Below are 24,753 nucleotides of genomic sequence, written 5' to 3'. Positions count from 1 at the left end.
CATATAAACCGTGAAAACCAGGAAACAAACGAAGAAGCCGATGATATGCAGCTGATAGTCAAGCAAGCCACCCGATAACGAAATATGTCTTGAACAAACATGCTGCAGTTCTATCAGGACACAATAGATGTCGCTGTGAGACCGTGTGCAATCTGTCAGTTTACTAGTACCCTGCGCCACGGCATGACAACTGCACAATGTATAGTAGAGGTCGCTATCATGATATGACCGAAGTTACAGTTAGTAGCTCGTTTTGGTAACTTCTGGAGATGTGGACAACAAACAACACCTAACCGCAAGAGAAACTCATTGTACTGTAAAAAAACATGTAATGAAAGATATATATATATATGTACACCTATGGGTTTTCTATATATGACCAGGACCTTACTTGTATAATCAATGCAAAAATGCTGTGTCATCAAGACAAATATTCTAAGCCTTCAGTACTTATAGTTAAAGAACTATCTTTCCTCATAAGATGAAAAAGAGACATCAAGGCAAAACTTTGGTAAACATAGGTTTATTACAAAACTTGCATTGCTACAAAATACTACCAGTAGATAAGGCATCTTGGAACAGGTTTTTGACATTCTAATAAAAAGTTAGACTTATTCTGACCTTCAACGGACAGATACGTTTCTGTAAACTTTAGCCTTCTCACAACATTGAGTAAGAAATGAATAACATTACATGCAGGTTGCTCTGACGGTTCTTGACTTTCCAATGAGTGGTATCATTTCTGAGTGAAAATAAAATGGCTGAGCAAACCAAAACAACAGTTGCAGTTTCCTTTCTGCAATAACTATTTGCTTTTACAGATCCTCCATATTACAGTTTAATGGGATGGTGGTCGGATTATAGCTATAAATCTTTGAAAAATGCCCGTGACATCATGCCTCTGTCAGCAACAACTCGTTTTGACAGACTATCAGCACCTTCGGTGTGTTCCTCTTATAAAAAGCCAACATTTGTTGAATTGTGACTACATGAATAGAATCATGTCAAATCATTCTCTTTACTCCTATGAATGAATAGATGAATGAATCAAAGAAAAAGTCACATCATTGTTAACCTGTCTCTTCCTAAGCAACAGTGCTAGAATCATGTTTAGAGTGTTCATCTTCATGTTCTAACATTGAAAGTAAAAAATTGTTTCATTGCCTGAGTTCTAAATAAACTGAATCCGTTACATCTGCCCTCAAATGGTAACTCCCAACATCCTATTCTGTCAAAAATATTTCTCCTATGTTCTGAGGGACATATCTCCATAGGACCATCTAGGTGAGTGACAACAACCAGAATTCTGCACCTTCTGATGTGGTATAAAAATACACTATATCATACATGTTTGTGGTTTCACTTTTATGTGTGGTTCATGGTTAAGCTTATAACATAACATAACATAACATAGCATAAGTCAAGTGCTTATCTGTTAATATCATAGAAACATAGGGTTACATAAACACTAATTTGACTTAATCAGTAATGACCAAATAATATGAAAAGCTCTATACTAGATCAGAATCATAACAAAAATAGTTAGATGGTTATTGCTTACGCAGAGTTAAACATATTACTTATTAATCATAACTCAAAAAGCATCTTAACTACAAGATACATGTTAGCTATGTATAAACAGAAAGAAAAAATAGTATAAACATGGTGGCTTGTTGATACAAAGACTAGCAGTAGCTGCATTTCCAAGTCAAAGTAATAAAAAATACTGTTAATTTGTTACAACAAAACAAAGTGGCATCACGGCCTAAAGAAAACCTTTTAAGCATTGGGTCAAACTTATAACTACAGCGAGGCTGCATTTTCCACTCGTACTTTTGTTTCCAACATAACTCAGGGAACTGACTTAGTCACTACTACATCAGCAAACTTGTATAAGATAATCTTTAGCGTCCACTTAATATGTACCTTACAATATGGCTGAACATCCCATCCACTTACAAGTACAAAATCACAGAAGCTTCCTTACTCTTCCACCTTACAACTAATAGACTCTTTGCATATCAACTTCTCGATCCACCAGGGAACACTAAACACTTCCAACACTCTTTATGGACAAATAAATTCACTTTAGCAGTCCACCAGGGAAAGAAAAGGGGTCCTTTCCAAAATCCGCAGTACAATGGAAAAAAAAGTTGATTGTTAAACAAGTTGGGGGTGATCATATTTCCACCTCAGGATATACGTACTCCTGTCTTTTTAGGAATGACTGGAATGTACACTAAGCACCAGGTACACTTTGTGTATAACACTTACTTTGGCACATGGCAATAAACAGTTCAACTGCTTTTCATATCAAGCATATAACATCTTTTCCAAAGGACCACCCACAGGTCTCTTAGCTTTAGCTTTACAAGCATGAGTACAGACATTTTGGTGACCAACCATCCACACTGGCCTGAGACGTTCAGTGGCAGGTGAAGTTTAGGAGTGGTCAGACTTGGCAAAGTGCATGACGAACTGAAACCTGTCCTCACAGTCCTGCCCACAGATGTTACACATGAAGGGGTGGTGCTGGCTGTGGAAGCCGGAGTGGATGCTGTAGAGAAGGAAGTCGTCAAACGTGATGTTGCAGTGGATACAGTGGTAGCCTTGGCCCGCCTCGGGCAGGGCGGGGGTTGTGCTCGGGGCGGCGGCCCCACGGGAGAGCACGCCAAGACTGGCCGCCATGGCGCCCAGTGGGGAGCTGTCCATCAGACTGGCGTGCTTGGCCGAGGTGAAGTGGAGGTTGAACTGGTACCTTTGGGAGAGAAGAACAGACTACTTACTAACATTTCCATTTACAAACTTCAACTTCAATCTATAAACATGTACTACTGGCAAATAAAATAAAGAGGTTAACAATTTTGTTATCATCCATCATCCTTCTGGACATCATCACATTAGACTGAGAAGGAAGAAAAATGACAAGGAAACAGCATGACACTAGTTTATCTGCCACTTCCATGCCAATGATGCCACAGCATACAAGGGATGGCTAGATTTCTTTATCTTTACCACAGACTGCTGTCCTAGATACTAGATACTGTCTATTTCTGATGAAGCCAGAGCACAGAAAGTCACCCACCTGTCTATAGCCGTGTGTTTACAGATGTTACAGGTGAAGGGGTTCTCCTGATGGTGGAAGCCTCCGTGGATGCTGTACATGAGGAAATCCCCGAAGCGCACCCCGCAGTGGTTACATCTGTATCCTGCAGGCGTGGCCCCTGTAGGCGTGGCCCCTGTAGGCGTGGCCCCTGTAGACGTGGCCCCTGTAGGCGTGGCCCCCGCCGGCGCCTCCGAGTCGCTCCGGCTGTTCCCGCTCGCAGACAGGTTTGTCTGTGGAGAGACTGAAACACAAGCCACCAGCGCTGTACCCTTCACCTGCCTGCCGACTTCAGTCCCCCCACCTCTTCCTGTAGCACCGTCGCTCTGAGCTGAAGCACTGCTGGCCGGGAAATCCGAGCTTGCGCTCTTCAGTGCGGGCCAGTTTTGCTGTCCAGGCAAGCTGCTCCTTGTGGCTTGTTCCACACTGCCCACCAGTCCACTCTGAAAAGGGTGAACCCGAGAAACCATCAGTGCTCCTCCCCCGGTGTCTGTTTTCTCTGCATCTCTCCCACTTTGGTCAGTGCCTGTGTTATCTTGCTCCCCATGTGGTCTGCCAAGACTGCCACTGTAAGTGTGAGTGACTTCCTTCTGTGTCGCTCCTTCAGCTGACGGTCCAGAGATGGTGGATGAAGAGGCCTTTGTGGGTGACGTCTCAGGCTGAGAGGAGTGGTGCCCGAATGGGTCTGTGCTGTCCTCTGAGATGATTTCTGGAGTAAGAGTAAAATGTATTGTCTCCATTAATGTTACACCAAATACAAAACAGATGATAGTGTACAGTCAATGAGATCGAGAAAAAGATCCAAATATAACCCAGCGTGGATTTAGAAAAACCTTACAAATCGTGCATATTTGGCTCCCTCTTTTGCTCTTTTCTAACCTCTGATAACGTATGCTGCAGCCAGTGTGTGTTAGCACACAATACAAATGTAGGCTTCCACCAAGGTTACACAGCTTCCGTCATATCTTAACATCCTCTTATCATTTTACTAGGATTTACAACCTTGCATTATGCAGTCTAAAGGAAGCTGCTAGGACACTTTTCCTATATCCTAACAAAACAACTTTAAATTCCTGGACCTGCATTCAGATCATTCGCCTGATCCATAAGCCTAGGACTACCTATAATAAAGGAAAAAATAATGAAAGCCCATTCAAAATATTTTGAGTTATCCAATATAGTTCCCAAACCAACCAACCAACCAACCAACCAACCAACCAACCAACCAACCAACCAACCAACCAACCAACCAACCAACCAACCAACCAACCAACCAACCAACCAACCAACTGGATCCCACAAGGAAAAAGAAAGAGGGGAGGACAACAACTGACTTCATGTGGGACTTAGAAGATTTGTGTTACACATAGGAGGGAGCGAGGAAGCAAGCTCTAGATAGAAGAGAGTGGTGGACACTGGTGGCCTGCAGCAGCACCAGCTGACAGGTGGTGAAGAAGTGTTTGATTACACCAGAAGTCTACCTGAGTCGGACAGTTCCTCCATCAGGTCTGTAACTGCCTTCAGGTCAGGAGAACTGGGAGGAGACGCCATTACATCATCATCATCATCTGGGCCAGATACACTGTTGTGTGGAGAAAACAGCATATCATTAGTTAAGTGTACAAACAAACTGTTATACAATGTCTTGCACAAGAATTTTAATGTTATACACATGTGCAAGAGACAGGATGAATAAAATGCCATCACATCTAACTTCAAGATAGAAGTCATCATTAGCTAGCATTGTGATGGCTTTAACATATTTTCATCTGTACGAAAAATAAACATTTCAAGCTGACCTTGGCATCCTCCTGGCCTGTGGACTGCTGTGCTCCCCTCCATGAGCAGAGTCCTCCTGGACATGTGTCTGCAGCGCTGTCTTCTCCTGACTGCTGGGCAACACCCCTCCAGCATTACTGACACTCCCCTTGCTAGTCACATCCTCCTCCTTCTTGGACTGCTCTATTTCAGTGTTAGCACTACTGTTTGTAGCGGGAGTCTCAGATACAAACTCCACATCACTGTCATCTGTCTGTGAGAGACTTTGGTCAGGTGGCGACCTCTGCACAGGTGTCCTGTTGTCAGTTGATACCAAGGACAGCGGCCCCTCCAAGTTCTGGACTGCTTGTCTGTTTGAGGCCTTCCACAGGAGGGGGATGGGTTCAGAGTCGTCCACCTGGGAGCCTTCTGAGCTGATAGCAGGAGAGGCAGAGGCTGGACTCTCCTGTTTGTACATGTCGTAGCGATCGCGAAGCGTGGCCCTCCCGCTGTGGTACAGGCGCATGTGTCTGTCCATGTCCTCGTTGTTGGAGAACTCCAGGTCGCACTTGAAGCAGAAGCGGAAGACGGTGTTGGTGGAGTGCCAGGTGGTGAGGTGGCCCTGCATCAGGGTGGACACACGGCTGGTGAAGGTGCAGTATGGGCACTTGAAGATGGCGAAGTAGACGTTCCTGATTCGGCCCGACCCCCTACCCATCGTCATGTGTTTGAGCTTGTGTTCATCCAGGTCTTCCTGAGAGGCCCCGGCAAACTTGCAGTGAACGCAGATGTAGGGGAAGTCCTTGTTGCTGTGCCTTTTGATGTGGACCTGCAAAGCCGCGTTACTCTGACTGAAGTAGTGACACAGAGGACACTTGTACGGCGTTCCCTGGTTGGTTAGAGGGGGAGTCTCACCAGGATGGGCCTCCGTGGCATGTTTTGTAACTTCTTCTTTACGTTGGCCAGTGAACTGGCAAAACTTGCACTGGTAGTAGACAAAGCGCCTGGACATTAAACCCTTCCCACTCGTGTCTGCATCAGCCACAGCTGTACCCTGGGCACCGCTGGTCGCTGGCAGACCTGAGAGAGGACTGGTGGGCAGGGGTGGAGGGCTGACTACTATTGCTGGGGGTGGGGGGCTGGTTACAGTGCTTGAAGCATTAGATGAAGAGCTGACTACACCACTTGATTGAGAGCTCACAACTGTTTGCAGAGATGGATTGACAGTTGAATAATGAGGGAGAACATCCACCGGTGTAGTTGGTATCTTGTGTGATGGACCTGGGGACAGTGTTAAGCCTGGAGAAACATGCTGTACCTGCTCAGCCTTTGGAGGAGAGTGAGTCTGCATGTGTTCCTCGATCTGGTGCTTGTACCTGGTGGAGAAACTGCAGTGCTTGCACCTGAACTTGGTGGTCCACCACCTCCCCTCCACATCCACCCCTGTCATGCTGCCCTCCGGAGGCGGACTTGTGGCACTGCAGGGGTTACCCGGAGACGCTCCGCGGCTCCCGCCACTGCTGCTGTTAGTCTCCGGTACGACAGACACTTGTTGCTGACTCTGCACAGTGCTGGCTGTTGGGCTGACAGTGACAGATACACTCGGCTGCGGTGTAGTCTCGGTCGGAGGAATCCCAAGCGCTAGATGCTTCTTCACATGCCGAGACACATGGCTCTTGAAGGCAGCTTGGTAATCACAGTACTTACACAAGAACAGGGTTCGCCCTCCCATGGCTGTCTCTTGGATGTGGTCGGTCAAGTCCTGAAAGGTCATAAGAGCTTTGGTAGACCTTCCAGGCTGTAGATGCTGCTTGACGTGTCTGGACATGATCTGTTTAAACTGTGCCACGTAGCCACAGTGGTTACAGGTGTAGTCCCCTCGCCATGTCTGGGTAGCATGCTTGGATAAGTCGAAGGTCCCTGCACTCCCTGCTACACTGCCTGCTGCATCCACTGCCCCTGCCTGTCCCTCTGTCCCCTGCTGCCCTCCAGGGGTCCCTCCAGGGGTCCCTCCAGGAGTCCCTCCAGGAGTCCCTGCATTATCAGGAGTGCCCCTGCTAGCGGCCGCTGCTTGTGGCAAGTGTTTCTTCACATGCCTGGACAGGATGTTCTTAGCTGTGGTGGCGAACTGACAGTAGTTGCAGCTGATGACACCACTTCTCCAGTCCTGGGTGATGTGCTGGGACAGATTAAACGGTGGCTGGGTGGGCAGAGGAGGGGTTGGGCTGGAAAATGCAGGTGAAACTGACAGGCGACCGACACTTCGCCCCTCGCTGGATGGAGTACTGGTTGTTCGCTGTAGACTGCTTCCTGTAGGATCCTGGGTCCCTTGAGCGGTCTCTTCACCTTTCTCACAAGATGGGAGTAGATGCTTTTTGACATGACTGGACATGACATTACGGTGTTGGGTAGCATAGCTACAGTACTTGCACAGGAAGTCTCCCCGCCATGTCTGAGTCACATGGTTAGACAAGTCAAACACAGAGTCTGTACTTGGTGGCCTTGGTGTGACTTGTGTAGGCTGTGGTTGTGGTGAGGGAAGGTTTGGACTCACGGCTGTGCTCTGTGACACAGTGCTGGCCTGCGTTGGGTGAGGGCTCTGGACTCCTGTTGTGACCACACTCCCACTCGCTGCCTGTGAGGATGACTGTGCACCACTGTAAGGGACAAAGAGTGCAAACCCTCCCAGGTTCTGCTGAAGACCGCTCACCAAGAACACCTGCCGGTTCTGTGGGTTAGCGGCCTGTCCCTGACTAAGCATGGTCGGCTGGTTGGCACCACTGTTTTCAGGAGGGCTGACCAAGCCTGCAGGGGCTGTGGGGTTAGAGGTCATCAGCTGTAGTGAGGTGAGGGGGGGTGGCCGCTGCTGCAGGAGGGTCTGTTGTGGCTTAAACATGGCCAGCTGTTGCTGTTGCTGCTGCAATAGGGCGGGATGGCGCAGGGGAGTTACACCTGCTTGCTGCAGCATGGGCTGTGGAAGCTGAGTGGCAGGTAGTGGCTGTTGGGCAGGTAGCTGCTGCTGAGGGATGGCCGGATGCTGAACAGTTTGTACAGAGGGCTGCTGTGAGGTCTGTGGTTGCTGTCCGCTAGTGTTCGGTGTTAATGCTGTACCTGAGTGCTCTGCAAGATGCGCTACAAAGGCACTGGCCGACTCAAACTTCTTCTTGCATTCCTTGTAGGGGCAAACTTTGGTCTCCTCCGTTTGCCAAATTGCCTCCCCGTTTTCTGTCTTTGTCTTCTTCAGCGTCACCACAAGGTCACCGCCTTCCTTCCTCTTGAGTGCTCCTTGAGCTGTTTTGTCCGGTGACAGTAATGCTGCATCCACATTGTTTATGGTTTGGGCATCAGAAGCCATGGGTACAGGAGAAGAGCGAAGTGCTTCTCCCAGTCTTTTTACAGTGTCCATGAGGCTTGGAGCCGCTGCCCTTCCTACATTACTGGTAGCTTGACTAGTGGCAACTGCTGCTTCCACAGTCATTGGTCCGTCCATCTTCATTTTCTTATCTTCAGAAGTCATACGGTGCTTCCTAGCCACATGTAACAGTACCTCCTCCTTGACAGGGGACCAATATGCACAATATTTACACTTGTAATAGTACCCATCTTGGTGCACCTTCCTGTGGTTGTTGAGCCATCCAAAGCTTGCTGCCCTGTAGTTGCACAGGTCACACTTGAAGCCACTGCCTGTATCAGAGTGCCTCACCACGTGCGGTTCCAGAAGGGCTGGACCTGAGGCGGAATAAGGGCAGTGCGGACACTTGTGCTGTTTGAATGTCTGTTTCCTGTACGCAATCATAACATCTTTGTCAGACACCTCTACAGGATCAGGCTCCTTCCTCTTCTGCCCCTTTCCTTCCTCCACCTGACTGGAGGTGTTGGTATTCTTAGGCACTTCATGCACATCTGTCTTGTATCCATCAGTGGTATCTTGAGCAGCAGCAAACAGATTGTGTCTACCTGGACACTCTGACAGATGCTCCTGGACCCTCCTGCGGTGTGGTGCTATGTACGCACAGTATTTACACTTGAAGCAACCTCTCCAGTGCAGACGCTCATGGCCGTACAATCCACTGGCGTTCAGCGCTCTGTACGTGCAGAACTTACACTTGGGACCGTCGTTGACAAAGTGCCTCTGTATGTGTGTTTCCAAACTTGTTGTTGACAAGGCACTGTGAGGACAGTAGGGACAGTTGTGTTTGTTGTTGTTCATTTTGTCTGGCTTAAGAATCTCTACTTCACCGCCTGGACCAGTATCATCTTTCTCCACACCATCTTTTTCAGATTCTGGCATATTGGACTGTTTTTTCTCCATCTCTTTTGATGTACCAACCTGGTCATCATCACCCTTTGATTCCTGTATCATCATTCTTGCTCTGTCCCGACAGACTTTCAAATGCTGCAGCACATGGCCGCGGTAGGAGGAGAAGAACATGCAGTACTTGCATTTAAACCCTCCCCCCATCTGGTGCACTTTCATGTGTTTGGCCATCTTTCCTGGGCTCAGAGCATTGAAGGAGCATCGCTCGCACTGTATCCCATCCTGATTCTTGTGCCTTTGCTGGTGAGCCTTCAGACACTTGCTATTCCCAGTGCTGTATGGGCAGTGGGGGCAGTTCATATTGTACTGCCTATTGCCTCGGCTCACAACAACTTCATCCATCTCCTTCTTGTCTCTTGCCTCCAGGTCTCGTTTGACTTTCTGCACACAGTTCTCCAGGTGCTGTGCAACTTTGTCCTTGGAATCAGCGATGAAGACACAGTGCCTGCACTGGTATATGAACTTCTTGAAGTGAACCTTCTTATGTACCTGCAGCCTGCCTGTAGTCAGAGCCCTGAAGGAGCACTGGTCACACTTGATGCCCTCCTTTGTCTCGTGCCTGGTAAGGTGCTGCTGGTAGGAGTCAGAGCTGGCAGTTGTGAGGGGACAGTGGGGGCACTTCAGGCCATACTTCGGCTCCAGCCCCTGTTCAATCTTGATGATGTCATCCAGGTTCTCTCCAATTTCTTCCTTTTCTTGTCCAGGCATCTTTTCCTCCCCCTCCACCTGCACCAAGGGCTTTGAACAAGCACTGCTTGTCTTCTCTGTGAGCTCTCCGAGATAACTCTCTGATTCTTCCTGTGAGATAGACATTTCTTCATCAAGGTCAGACTCCTTCATAGCTGATTTTGTGGTAGATTCCTTCTTAGGCCTTTTCTCGGAACTCTTCCGCTTGTTGCTACTAGAGTTTTTCCCATTCTTCTCTGGACACCCTTTCTCCAAGTGTTTCTGCACCCTGTCCTTGTACCATGACCAGAAGGGACAGTGGACGCAGTGATAGGTTCTCACGCCTCTTTGGTGCACCCTCTTGTGAAAGCCAAGTAACTGCTCACTGGAAGCTCGGAAGGTACATTTGTGACATTTGACACCATCAGATCTGTCATGATTTGGAAGATGAAGAGACAATTTTCCCACATTGGAAGCAACAAAGGGGCAATGGGGGCACTTGTGCCCAGTACGTAGTGATTTCTTCACTTTGACAACAATGTCTTCATCATCACTGTCGTCCCACCTGGAGTAGGATTCTCGTTTAGCTTTGTTTTCCATTTTCTCCTTTTCCTTGGGTGTGTCGACAGGTTCCACGGTTTCTTCTTCTGTTGCTGTCTTTCCTGGATTGAGCTTGCACTTTTCCAGATGGGTTTGCACTTTTTCCCTGTACCAGGACCAGTAGGCACAATATTTGCACTTGTACTTGCCCAACTTCTGGTGCACACGCTTGTGCTTCCTCAGCATGCCGTCACTGATGGCCCAGAAAGTGCACTCATCACACTGAGAACCCTCGTCGCGAAAGTGCTGCGCAACGTGACTACCTATCTGGGTGGGAGAGGCAGAGGAAAATGGACAGTGGGGGCAACTGTGGGGATACCGGTATGGATCCTTTACCATAGAGACAATATCTGAGTTGGTTTCATCCACACTTGATGCCCATGTATTCCCTGTCTCTTTCTGTTCTCTCTTGACACCACGCTTTCCTTCCTTCCCATTCACCTTGAGCTTGCACTCAGTCTGTAGGTGCTGCTTCACTCTGTCCTTGTAGATGGACCAGAAGCGGCAGTGCTTGCACTTGAACCGTCCGATCATCTGGTGGACCCTGAGGTGCTTGGACAGCTTTGCTGCGGTGCTGGCTCGGTAGTCACACAAGGTACACTTTTGGCCTTCCTCCTTGGAGTGTCCTGCTATGTGCTGGTTTAGTTTAGCCTTGCCAGTCACTGTGAAAGGGCAGTGTGGGCACTGGTAGGAGTACTTGGGAGGCTCTTGCAGGATGGTGAGGATGTCTGAGTCATCAGATGCATCTCCAGTTGTGTGTTTTGCACTCTCGTCCTTTTCTGAGGCCTTTTCTGGCTTATTTTTGCTGTTCAGACGTTTTTGTCCTTTGCTTGGTGATGCCTCTTTTGTGCGTTGCTTTTTCCTAGGGCTGCTTGTCTCGTGCTTGATCTTGTTCTGACAGTTTGAGTCAAAGTGCTCCAGTGCTTGTTCCTGTGTGGGCGACAGGAAGCCACAGTGGTTACACTTGTAGGCAAACCCAGCATAGTGAACCTCCATGTGGGACATGAGGGTTGACTTGTCGTCAGCCTTGTATGAACAGAAGGTGCAGGGGAGCCCGGGGGCTGCCCGGTGGTGATCCATGTGGGCCTGTAACTCAGGCATGCTGATGGAGGTATACGGACAGTAAGTACAGCCGTTGGGGTACGTCTTGTGGTTGACAAAGACACGCGACACATCAACATCCTGCTCTTCTGTCACGGATTCTACGTTGTTGAAAATGACGTTCTTTGCTGGAGGCGTCATTGACTTTCTCGCCTTGTGTGTCAAAGCCTGGGTCCCCAAGACTTTACTTGATGAAGGTTCTGCTACTCTCAACAAATGACTCCTCTTACTTGTCCCCAGTATGGCAGCATTAGAACTCCTGTGAACCTTGATGACGTGCCCCTGAAGATCCTTCACAGTTTTGCCGACAAAGTCACATTTTTTACACTTGACTCTCTTGGCATGAACAGCCATGTGGCCACAGAGACCCTTGATAGAGTTGGACTGATAGGAACAATGTGTACATTTGAACCAGCCAGTTTTGTCTTTATCTGTCTTGGGGGCATCTTCTGTTGCTGAAAGTGCTTTTTTGTCTTCATCAGGCAGTTCCTTTTCTTCATCATGGACTTCAGTGTCTTCCTTGTGACCTTCTTTAATACCCTTGGCCCCTTTGGTTAAGATTTCTTGTTTCTTCACAAGAGGAATCACAAGTTTCACAAATGTTTGGTTCTGTCCAGCAGGATTTCCCTCCTGCTTTCCTGTTTCCTTAACAGCTTTCTTCCCAGGTAGTTTCTTCCCCTTCTTGTCCGCCTCTCTCGTGGCATGTTCCCGCTGAGTGTGAAGCTTGATGTCAGCTTCACTTTGGGCATGGAAGCTGCAGTACTTACACTGGAATGTCTTTTTCCAGAACTGGATGATTTCAGTGGCCTTGGGTTGAAAGGCGACTTCCCTCTTGTGTTGAAGAAAGTTTTCTGTTGGTTTCACAGCGTCCCAAATTGATCTCCCCTGGGAAGGCCTTGATGTTGAACTTGCAAGTTCATTTTCTTTGGTGCCATTAATGGCTGTTGTCAAATCTAAGGGAACTGTAGTGTCTTCAGATGAAAGTATGCTTTCCTCAATTTTGCTACTTATGATCACCTCACTTTTGGTCTTACTTGTATCAGATGGTGCAATTGTATTTGAATGGCAAGAGTCATTCTTGGTACCCCCTAGGTTCTCTGTTAAGATGTGTTCTTCCACTGACTGAGCTTCTTTACAGTCTAGATTTTCTGCAAAGGTACCAAATTTCAAATCTTTATTTGGACCCTCTGTACTGGAAGTTGGTAGTATGTCAACAGTAAGAGCTTCACTTTCTTCACATCTAGACTCCAGTTTTTCTTCTTCTTCCTTCTTGTCTTTGATGTTGCCCTTTCCATTTGAAACTGCATCTTTGTCAAGTTCATCTTCTTGCCTTTTCCTCAACGACTGTTGGCTATCGTCCCCGTCACTGTACATACTGATGCGGTTCTCCCCTAACGGCATCTCCAAGGTTGGAAGGCCCAAGTCCAAATGACAGGTTGGGGCCTCTAGCGAAGACTGAGATGATTCTGGGTCCCCGTCTTCTGTAGCCGTTTCAAAAGTCAAGCTGTCCATCTGTCCTTCAGAAGTTTCTACTTCAGTCACTGAGTTTAAGGTTACATTTTCTGCAACGTTTTCTACAGTGGAGTCAAACTCTGAGATGTCAGCAAGATCCTCTGCTGTCATGTCCTTTTCTGAGTACATCATTGGTTTTTGGCCCTCAGACATCTGCGTGTCATTTTCTCCACCAGCATTTGCATTCAGCTTGCCATCTTCTTGTGAGCTCTCCTTGCAAGTGGCCATATTTTCTTCCTGTTGGTTGTCTGATCTATCCTGATTGTATACAGTCTGTTCTGAAGACTCTGTTTGCAGATTGCTACTGGTGTCATTGGCATCTTCCCCGTCCACACGTTCTATAACGTTTCCTTCCACAGAATTCATGCATCCTACTTGCTCTATATAGCTTGTTGTATCTTGCTTGCTTGGCTGAACCACTTCTCCTGCACACACTTTACTTTCTATGGCTTCATTGCTTTCTCCTACACACTTTTGTTCAGCTGGGCTCTGTTGTAATGACTTCAGCCTGATACTATCCTCCCTATCACTTATACTTGATTCTGTAACCTCCTTTGTTGTTGCTGTATTGTGAACAATTTCCTGACAGTGTGTTGCAGTACCTGTATGAAGTGTAACATTCTCCATGGTACTAACAGCAGATTGTGTTGTTGTGTTCTCTGAAATGACATTGGCTATGGGATAAATCCTCAAATCAGTTTCCTTTCCCCTGCCCACAGAATATGGATTAGACCCGTCAGTCTCGAGAGTGCATTCTGCTTGGACAAGCTCCAGACTAGTGCTATCAGACTTCTTTTGGTCGTTTGGCATTGTGTTTCCTATTTTGCTCATGTCTGTTGTTTGTTCACTAAAGCAATCAGTTGCAGGACAGCTCTTGTCATCTATGGATACAATGTCTTTGCTGTTTACATCATCAAAACAAGAGCTGTCCCTGATAGCAGTAGGCTTGCTATATCCTTCTGAGAACATACCACTTTCTGGATGTCCTGGCATTACGTCACCTCCCTTGTCTGGTGTACAGTCAAGTTTAAGAGACTGAAGACTCTCAGAACTGTCTTGGCTCTTAACACTTTCTTCTACCACATGACTGTCTGAACCTTGGATGTTGGGAGAGTTATTTTCAGAGGTCTCGTCAACTTGTAGTTGTGCTGACACTGACGCACCACTTTCAGAGGCAGGCTGCTCTTTGCTTGCCTGTACAGTAGAGGTTGAAGGTGCACTATTCTGGACGGCTCCTTCTGACTCCTTAACAACTGAAACCAAAAACAACAACAACAAAACCTTACAACTGTTGCTTGCAGGTATCAAAAACAACAATAATGTAAGCATACAACTAGTAAGCTAGGTGGGAATGGATGATGCTGATGCATGAAGATATTCCATGACAAAAAGACTAAAAAAACTGATGAGGACACAAGTGTTGAGATTAAATCTAATATAGACAAGTAGAAAAATATGCAGATATTCAGCACATCATTTTCAACTTCTTGTAAAGCAGGTCAAGACCTTTTAATATCAAACTATAAAATGTGATTCTTAAAAAGGATAACATGTTGCAATCTTTCTATAACAAGCAATCCCATTCCCACTTCAAGACTAATATGATGGCAAACATGTTACTTCTTCCTTACCCAAGTGTTCTGTGCTGATTTCATTGTCTTTCACCCCTCCCTCCTGCTTGGTACAGTCCCCCTGGCTTTCCATTCTGGACTCCCTAGCAGGTCTGGTTTCACCTTCCACTTGTCAGGTTTTCGGTTAAACCTGCCAGAAAATAAACAACACCTTTACAACTGCAACTAGATAAAACAAACATGAGCTAAAACAACTCTTATAGCAGGGGAGAAGAGATAGAAATAAAGGTATATAGAAAAAGATCTGATCTCCGAGATAATTACGTTTGCCAACAGTGTTTGGGTATAGAGATATTATCTACCTTATTGGAGCATAAATCATGTACAATGTATATGCCAAACATGAATTTATTTTGTGACTGTGCTTCCCACATTGGCTAAATACTGTTGAGAATTGAGATCATAATTGTGCTATATGGAACTGAAACCAGTGTAATGCAATTCCAGGATTAAGAGAAAATATCATAAGGTATTTGATACAAAAATGATGTTTTCTGCTATATCAAATATACTAACAAATCAATTGATTAACTACAAAACATAAATTAAATACATTGCATGACAGGATACTTGAATTTTTGATATGATAAAATAGCCATGAACCTGCAAAGTAACTACTTAGCCACTGCTGTCGGACCATCTACTAAGACTAAAAGAGCTGAAAAAGAATCTTACTTTTAATGACAACAGTAGAATTATACAAAAATTAGGTGGGATAGCCTGGATGCCGATAGCTTTAGCACTAACTGGATCATAGCAACAATGAACACTGTGTACTTCAACCACAGTCCAAGGATCAAGTGATTGCACTCTAAGATTACAAAGGTCAATTGAGGTGAAGGTACTCTACAAACAAAGAGCACAATGCCAGGATTTGACAATGGAGACTTTGTTTTCTCCAGACTTTTGTCTTGTATTGGTTGTCACTGGTAATGTTCTGGAGTCCAGACAATAACTCTCATTAAGTCTCATTAGAATCCCTTCAGCTTTTGGCTACAATATCATCACTTAACATGTTTGGAGACCTCATACCTGTATGAAATATTCTAATTATGCAAATGACTTCACATTTACATGTACATACATGTATATGCATGGTTATGTACACCTTCAACAAACACATGTCACAAGCGTGAAATTCAAATTATTTACTATAAGATGAGTTTAGACATTTGTCACATTTATTATGCAAATTAGGCATTCTTTTGATAATTAGTATACTATTTACCTATATACTATTCCACCTGCCATAAAATTAAACTACTTGTTGCATGTATTAATGTCCTATTATGAAAAACACTGGAATTATATGATGTCTTCATTAATTAATTATGCAAATCAAGTCCTAACTATATACAAAATCAAACTGGAAACAAACCCAGAAATTCTACTGCAGTCAAAGGTACACCATCAGGAGACCCTTAATAAACCTTCACCTTTGCCTTCCAAAGACCTTCCCACATACCAAATACCATCAAAATCCAACTAGAGGCTCTTAAGATATGCTGACCACAATTATGATCTGTAAACACAAACAGACACACACACAGACACATAGCCTGGGTGCCGGCCTTTTTAGCCTTACTACGCTCTCTTCGTCACGTTTTGGCTATGGGAGCGACTGAAAGAGAGGAATAAAGCTAAAAAGGCTGGCACCCAGGCTAACATACACACAAACACACATACACACACACACACACACACACACACACACACACACACACACACACACACATACACACACACAAAACAAAACCTCCGTTTTCATGGAGGTAACTAATGACTGGTAAATCCAATTTTCCTGCTAGAAATATATGAAGGTTTCTTAAAAGTGCAAGCAGTTGCCTGTCAGTAATAAGAGCAGTTACACTGTCATCCGAGGTCAGATCTGAAGGTCATCTGTGTATTGTCTAGGTCCAAGAAGTCATGCATACACATGGGTTAAATTGAAAGGGCAAGGCTGGAAAAAACAGGACATGCAACCCTTTGTATGAAAGGCACATACATACATACATACATACATACATACATACATCCATACAGGGGTCAAATCTAGATAAACATGGTGACATATTAAAGTTAAAGATGAAAGGTTTTCCTCTTGAAAAGCTAAGTAGTATTACATTCCATGGATAAACTGACTCCATAACTAATGTACAACACATTTCTGACATGCCTGGCTTATTTGGAGAGCAAAACAGCCTAGGAATTACTGGATACTGTGTTACATAACATCAGGTTACATAACATGGGCCTTACATCATTGCATCAGCTACCTGCACTGTACTACATTTGAACTTGAGTTACAAAGAGTACTTCTAAAGCAAAATTTGGTTGGGTGAACCACTACAAATTACAATCACACAGACAGTCATTGTCATACATTACGATTACACAAGCACTAACTGAAAAAAAAACAATTGTCTAGTTTCTTCTCGTCTGATTACAATTTCATATAAAAGGAGTCTCTGCATTTAGTATGTAAAGAGTGGCATCAGAATTAGATCATCACGGTCATAATCCTAATTATGCAGTAAATGGCAAAGGCTTAGCAGATGTCAAGGGTAAAGGTTATTCATAAAAAACATTTTGGTAACTCAATAATATCACACTATCATATTAGCTACCTAAAATTCTAAGTACTTTGAGGAATTAAACATTTCAATTTCTCCTCATAATTGAATGAAGGCTAATTTGGTATCCCCCTACTTTATGATTGAAATTAGATTTTAGAATTCTAAAAACCTTACCAGATGTGGACTTTCACGTATCCTGGCTCTGAAACTTGGACTTGAAAGCCTGCCTTGGTTGATGGCCATGTAATCATCAGTCCTCAGATGCTTGGTGTATAGTCACTCCACCACGCACCATGTACTGCATCAGGGGACAAAAGAACATTGTTACAAATTGGTACCAAGGATTTTACAATGGCAAAATATGAATGCATACCAATCACAAAATATGTGCATGCAACATTTAGACAGAAAATTAAATGTCAGAACCTAATTTTAAAGGTGACACTGTCACAGACTGTGATCATAATCTTTTAACAGCTACATACATTTTTATGATGCTAGTCAAGCTAACATGATGCAGCAACAACAATGCACTAGTACTAGCTCAAAAAGAAAGAATCTATTAAGTAAGCTGACTGTACCATCAGAATACCGCTACTTTGTCCAATGTAATTCATAGGCAATGCTAGACTGTCCGCCTCTACACAAAGCTGACAAACACAAAGACCTACAGTGATAAATGTATGCATTATGCGGATAACATATACTGTAACAGCAAAACCAATCACTTTTGCCATAGACATAATATTGACCATATAAATTATTCAGAATAATGAGATTTCTGAAATGATTTATGATAACACTGTCACAATAGCCCAGTAGGGGGTGTCATTGCAACAGTTATCAGATAGAGCCCTCAACTAGAACTTGCTGCCGTCAAGGAAAGTCTAGAATCTCAATTTGATCATCATATTGTAAAATTGTGTTTTTAGTTTTGCCTCTCTCAACATCCCTTTTAAAAGATTTTGAAACAAATGCCCTTGCAGTTCCAGTACAAGCAGCTAGAGGGACCAAACCTACTGTACTTCTTTCTGACATCGAAAGATATCTGCTACCAAAAAATCAAGAGCACAGCATGTCTGGGACAAAAGATTCTTTTTTAAACGGAATTCTGCCACAGTACCAAGGGAAATTGCCAGGAGGCCCACAATCAACCTTCACCTTCATCTTCCCAAGACCTTTCCCTGTACCAAATATATTAACAATTCATCCAGAAGTTATCAAGTTAACACACACACACACACAGGCACAAACAATACCTTCATTTTTTCATGGAGGTAACAATACTTTGGTCATCACATGCAATGAATGACAAATCTCTCCTAAGCTGTCATTTTACTAAATCTAAGTCACAACAAAGTTCACCTATGTGTAATAATTTTCTATCGGGTAGACCACACTGAAAATGAGATGCATATCTACTTGATATAACAATATTCCAGTATTGCAGACCAATTTTATGCACCAGTTGTCTTCAGCCAAACAATCATTTTTGATTTGAGTACATAGAATAGTACAGATTAGAATTGCATTCAACCTTAATACTAGTATGCCATCTGATTAAGAAATTGCATGAATTATGCAAATATATTTCTTCTATGGCTAGTCAAAACATGTATGTTATACTAGTAGCTTATCATAGTACAATCAATACAACACAGGGAGTCATTCCATATGGGATTCTTCATTTCATACTTGCAATTTGAATACTTTGCATAGAGCCTTTGTTTACACTATTCAATTCTAAAACCCTCCACCGCAAAGTAATTGGAATCCTTTGTGAAAGAAAATGGAGAAAACAGGACTGAAGCCTTTGTCCCTGAAATGTACTGATTTGAATTACAAAGCAGTTACACATTCAAGGACACAGGCTGTTTTCCACTTACCGCATGGCAAAATATGTATTTTTGTACCCTTTCTTAAGACAAAAACAATGAGCAAGAATCTCACAAAGCAAAACAACAGACATCAAATAAAAAGCATATTTTACAAAGCCGGGTCCTCAGAAATTGAGGTTTATGCCAAGGAGATTAATTTCTATACAAACAAAGACAAGTAATGTCAAATATATTTTGGGTCACTAGTCAATAATAAAATGTGTACACTACATTTTTTTATAGAATATCACCACCCTAGATTCAAAATGTACATTATGAACTCCAGTTGCCATAAGACATAATAGAAATAATGTTCTAAAAAAGTTATTGAACCTAAACATGCTATGCATTTGAAACACTGCAATTAAAATCCAAATATGGTTCTTGCAGATAAACCGTCACAGGTCACTATCAGCTAACTGGCAATGTCACAACGAAATATGTTAGTAAAATTGAACCTGCTGCAATTAAATGAGCTCAAGTGCTTATAGTACTTGCCAATAGAATACACATGTAACAAAACATACATTTTGTTAAGTGGAGAACTAGGGGGCTACACTCTGATATTTAGAATACTTGTTATTGTTATGACTAACATGCCAAAGAATAACATTAGCATTACTTGCATGACATGCCTTATAAGTTATAGATAACAGATTCCTTACCTCTGACACTTAAGCCAATTCACATACACTGTGTATCTTCACATCACTACCCTATGTTTGGCAGTCGGCCATGGTATGAATGATGTACAAAGGATTCAACTACTACTAATACATGTGATGTATCGTTATAAATTAGTATAATGCATTCAGAACCCAGCAGGCCATCATAATGTCATGTAGTTTATTGCCAAAAACACCATTAGAACTGTACTGGAACAAAGGATTTTTACATGCTTTGTAAATCTGATTGTGAATGCCTACAAGTAATATACAAGTTAATTACAGTCCTTTTTGTTTCATACCTTATTGGTTCAGAAAAAAAAAACTGATTCAAGCATTCAGAGAGTAATTTTTATGGGATTATGTGAGCTTACATTAAAGCTTAGCATAACAGCTACCCATTTTGGATGTCTGGCATTTTCCATCCTCAGTTTTTCACATTTGTTTCCAATCACAGGATGCATGAACTAGGTCACCAGACAGTGGTTAAACTGCTGTGTCTACTATTAGCAAAGTAGGTCAGAATGGGAAACAAATTATCTGGAATTTATACTATTGAAATCATAGATGCCAAACTTCTATGTCACAAATCACACAAATCACATTGTGAGATCATTGAAATATGTATTTTCATATCAAGATTGCCTTACTGCAATTGTACAGAAACCTTAAGTTGATATCATACAAGATTATACAGGACCCAAAAGGCCAGCTGTGCTCAGAGTTTCAGGCATCTGGGAATCAAAGTTGCTGCCAGTGTCAATGTCGGGGTGACGGTCCATTTTTTCCCCAAATAAAATCTATCTTATACAACAGTTCACCTGAACATGAATAAATCATTCAGACATTCAATACAAAATACATTAGGAAATTGAATGAGACTTTCCCTCATGTTTTATTCACATTTGCACCTGATCATGCATTCACAGCCATAACTATAAACTTGATACTATCAGGGCACTTACACGAAAACAGAATACCTAGTGGTATCGTTATAGAATATAAAACTGTTCTAGACCGTAGACGGTTGCTACATGCTGCAGTCAGTATAACCATAACAAACATGGGCTTTGAAATGTATGTTTGCCCTGAAGAAGCTGCAAGTCAGCACAACAGTGCTTTTACTATGGCGAGACCATTGAACACTGACAACAATCTTCCCATGATATCCCTTTCCAATTGTAATTTGGGATGCATGCTTAAGTCACAAGATTCACATGACCCTGGAACAAAGAGGCCACCAAAGACCCTGTATGCTTGAGATCACATGAGGCCTTATCAGGGTGACAAGAAACCAGTTTCTCCAGAACAGATTATGGTAATCATGCAGCAAAAACCTTGGGACACTAACAAGTAATCAGTCTACCAAAAGTCTGGAACAGTATGGATTTTTGTCAATAATTTTGCTTCACCATTCCAATATCAAACACATCCAACCGCAAACATCAAATTCACATTTCAGTTGGTTAAGTTATGGTTTTACCTTAAATGCTCAACGTTTATCACCTTGCTGAAGAAAAAAAGGAAGATCCTAAACCAAAGTCTTTTCTTCTACAGCTATCCCTGGTGCCCAAAAGAGAGATGATACCAAAATAACTTTTGAGATCATAAAATTTCTACTAGGCCCTTGCTGAGAAAGTGACATAGCTGTGACTGTCACTATCTGAAGTATCTAAAAAAAAAGCCAAAACAATCCAATGCAGTAGACTCAACAATATCTAACATAGCTTAATACCATAAGCCAACAGAGAACCATGACTTGCCAGCAACTCAGAATATGTCATTCCCAATATTCTTAAAAATTCACCATGGCATCTCAAATGCAGGTTGTGAAATAAGCCAGATTGCTGTGATGTACAACATTTGTTTATGCTGGAAATTGGAATGCTCGTTGCTATATATTTTTGGAAATATGAAACATGAAAGATTCTTGCATAACAATACCAAATTTCTATTGCCATGATCATTGGCATATTCTTAGAATGCAAAACAATGTATGAAAGCTGTCGTGCTATGAAGATTTACAGGTAATAAGGCTCCCTACTTTGTACCTGGATCTTTTGCCACTCAAAATAATCAACTGATATGTAACGTTATGTAGCACTAATCTTTCTAGTCCTTGAAATTGAATTTTTTGTGTTATATAATGTCAGATATTAATAGCACTTACATAACTGTTACAAAAGAGCAGACATGCATGACATTTTCAAAATGACATATGCTGATGATTATGTAAGAATCTTAAGTACCAATGCAAAGGTAGATACGATTCTTCAAACATTTTCTTCATGTCTGGGGATGGTGATGCAACATGTTGCCTATCAAAGTCCACCAATTGTAAACTAAATAACGTTAGGGGTTGAGCCATTTTTATATCAAACATCTGCAAAACAAGTGTTCTTAATTTAACAGACAGACGCTCATGAACTTTTGGAAAGGTTGACCAATCTTAGGATAATGACCAATACAATAGAGACATTAACTTGATTAAGGATATCAAGAAAAATAAAATGGATAACTTATCTAGTTTTGAACTAAAAAATGCAACTGATGCATATATTTATTGGAGAAAATAGAAACAATATTGATGTCAAAGAAAAGCCATGCAACAGCAAGTGAAATTCTAGTCAGTTTCAATTTGCAAAAGCAATTTCTAGCAAAACAAATTAATTTGTTTCACATACATTTGTCAATTAACAGGCCTTTACAAGCCAAATTAGGGGGGTCTTGTTCTTTTCACCAGTTCCTCACAGACTAAACCGAAGAAGAAAAAAAAATTAACAGAACTATGCAACAATGAGCTAACAACTTTAGCAGCTGAGTCATCAAAGAAATATTCCATTCTGTTGCCCTTGATTTGAGTTGGCAATGTTTGCCAATGATAACTGTGCATAAGGGTTGGGTTATTTGGCAGAGTACCGTAACTGCCAAATGCTTATCAGTGCTGTTCACATGTGCGCGATGTCGGACAGTCTTTTGAACTTTGCTAACAGCTCTAAGCAGATTCAGACGCGGCAGCCATGTTGGAAACGTGATCTTCACGGACTGAACAGTTGAGAAGCTCCCGGCTAATTTTCCATGAAAGGGGGTCAAAGTGTTGACGAAAGTCCCACAATTTGCCAGTTTCCCACCATTCGTTGGAAACTTCACAATAAAGACCAATCCTAACAACGTGCCAACTGTTTGTTCAGTTGTTACTTTGTCGAGACTTTGTAAACACAATGGTTTTTAGAGTTATCGGTAGGCGACAGTCATGGCATGCTCTTTGGTCCCACACTAGACAAAGTTTGAATGAGCAGCAAAATTCCCGAGATAAGTGAAAAGCGTGAGTGCCAGCCTTACTTGTGGTGTTTTGGCGGCGTATTCCGGGCGTACCGGGCGCCTTCCGGGCTGTATCACATGCAAATGTAAATTGTTCAACTCGGCGTGCACTCTTATCTATAGCGGCATGGCCGCTCGGCGGGGCGCTTTAAATTACAAGCTGACCGAGCAAGTCAAACCCATTTTTCCCTCGTAAACATGACATACGAAAAACGTCAGTGCTATGACGTTAACAACAACACTTTTGGAGACTTAATGGCAGGCTGATCAATTTTTTCTGCCGGCTGAAAACGCCATGACGGCTGATTTATCAACATCGCGATCTAAACTCCATACCGAAAGATTGAAGTTCGGAAGCACGCCCCGGTAGGCAAACTGGTCCATACTTTGAAGGGCACCGTATGTCAACATAACACTTCTGACACAAACAAAAGTTACAACCTTACTTACACTACTGTTGCTGAACTGTTGGCAGCAGCAAGCCGTGCTAAACCGGGCAGAAAATGACAGTTGAACGATCAAAAGTGAACAAACAACTTCTGTGCCCTTACCTCTGTCAGTCCGCCATTGTAGACAAGGTATACATATCCCAGCAGCCACCGGGATTAACATATATCAAAGTGAAGTTGGTGGTTGGCCGATATAGTTTTATAAACAACTCAGAAATATTGACAACAAATCACACCGTTTATGTCGACCAATATGTGTGAAAGTGAGCAGACTAGATTGATGAAGTTATTGTTGCAGCACAGCCATCATGTTTATTTCAAACTGTGCGTGCGCAAACGTTATTAGTTCGTATGCAAATTTCAAAGCAATTTGAAAGGCATTGTGTTTTTACGTAGCCGAGTGAATGGAATGTATTGAATAAGTGTATGCAATTACAATTCTTTCTGATCAAAGACGTTACCTAGGATGCTTGGGGCCTGTATTGTGGTTAGCTAAAAGCTGGTATTTATGTGATTCGTGGACTGCCCATTAATCTAGTTCAAAGCATTTCTACGAAGCGGGATCGGAACACGTCGTGATCGGATATTATTTCGGGTCCCCTTGCTAGATCAAGGAGATTCAAAACATCCTTGGGTAGATCAAATAAAAACGACTGAAACCTTATCGGCACAATGTACCTTTGTACTGTATACGCTTTCAATGTATATGTTATGTAATAAACTATATATTTTCAATAGCTTCTCAAAAGAACTGATGAAAGCATCACACTACAAACGATCCTCCTTTATGAATTTTCAATACACCAAATACAAAACACCGGGCACATTTTTTTGTGCATGACAATACATACTGAACAAACGCAATAGACGTTCACGTTTATATTCTATAATAGCATCTTTGAATCATTTATAATGTATGATGGTATTATATACATAGCGTTGCACCTGTCTCAATAAACTGATGATTTGGGACTGAGAGACAATACTACATATGTTGATAACAAAATGAATACAACATGTATACAGAAAAAACACGTACTATTTGATTAATTGATCGATTGGTGGATTTATCTATTGATTGATTGATTATCATCAAAATCAATTTGCCCCACGCACCCGCAGAGGATTTATTGATTGCAAAATAGGCGGATGGAAACTACAGCTGCATTCTAATAT

General features: G+C 42.9%; 1 protein-coding gene across 4 annotated transcripts; it reads right to left on the bottom strand.

The window, feature by feature from the left end:
* Positions 1–762: 762 nt before the first annotated feature.
* On the bottom strand, positions 763–23,784 carry LOC136442372 (uncharacterized). Of its 4 annotated transcripts, XM_066439187.1 has the most exons (9): positions 23,680–23,784; positions 17,440–17,563; positions 14,690–14,819; positions 4,903–14,311; positions 4,585–4,685; positions 4,183–4,224; positions 3,276–3,812; positions 3,086–3,230; positions 763–2,758 (listed from the first exon to the last, which is right to left on the bottom strand). In XM_066439187.1, the coding sequence occupies exons 3-9, from the start codon at positions 14,760–14,762 to the stop codon at positions 2,443–2,445; spliced, it is 10,623 nt and encodes a 3,540-aa protein (XP_066295284.1). In that variant the 5' UTR covers positions 14,763–14,819; positions 17,440–17,563; positions 23,680–23,784; the 3' UTR covers positions 763–2,442. The 4 variants fall into 4 exon arrangements, with proteins under 4 accessions (XP_066295284.1, XP_066295281.1, XP_066295282.1 ...); XM_066439184.1 differs by having other exon boundaries at positions 3,086–3,812; XM_066439185.1 differs by lacking the exon at positions 23,680–23,784 and adding an exon at positions 23,579–23,667 and having other exon boundaries at positions 3,086–3,812.
* Between the last annotated feature and the right edge of the window lie 969 nt (positions 23,785–24,753).

Source organism: Branchiostoma lanceolatum, chromosome 9 (assembly GCF_035083965.1).
Source record: "Branchiostoma lanceolatum isolate klBraLanc5 chromosome 9, klBraLanc5.hap2, whole genome shotgun sequence".
NCBI classification, from domain to species: Eukaryota; Metazoa; Chordata; class Leptocardii; order Amphioxiformes; family Branchiostomatidae; genus Branchiostoma; species Branchiostoma lanceolatum.
This window is presented reverse-complemented; position numbering and strand designations above follow the sequence as displayed.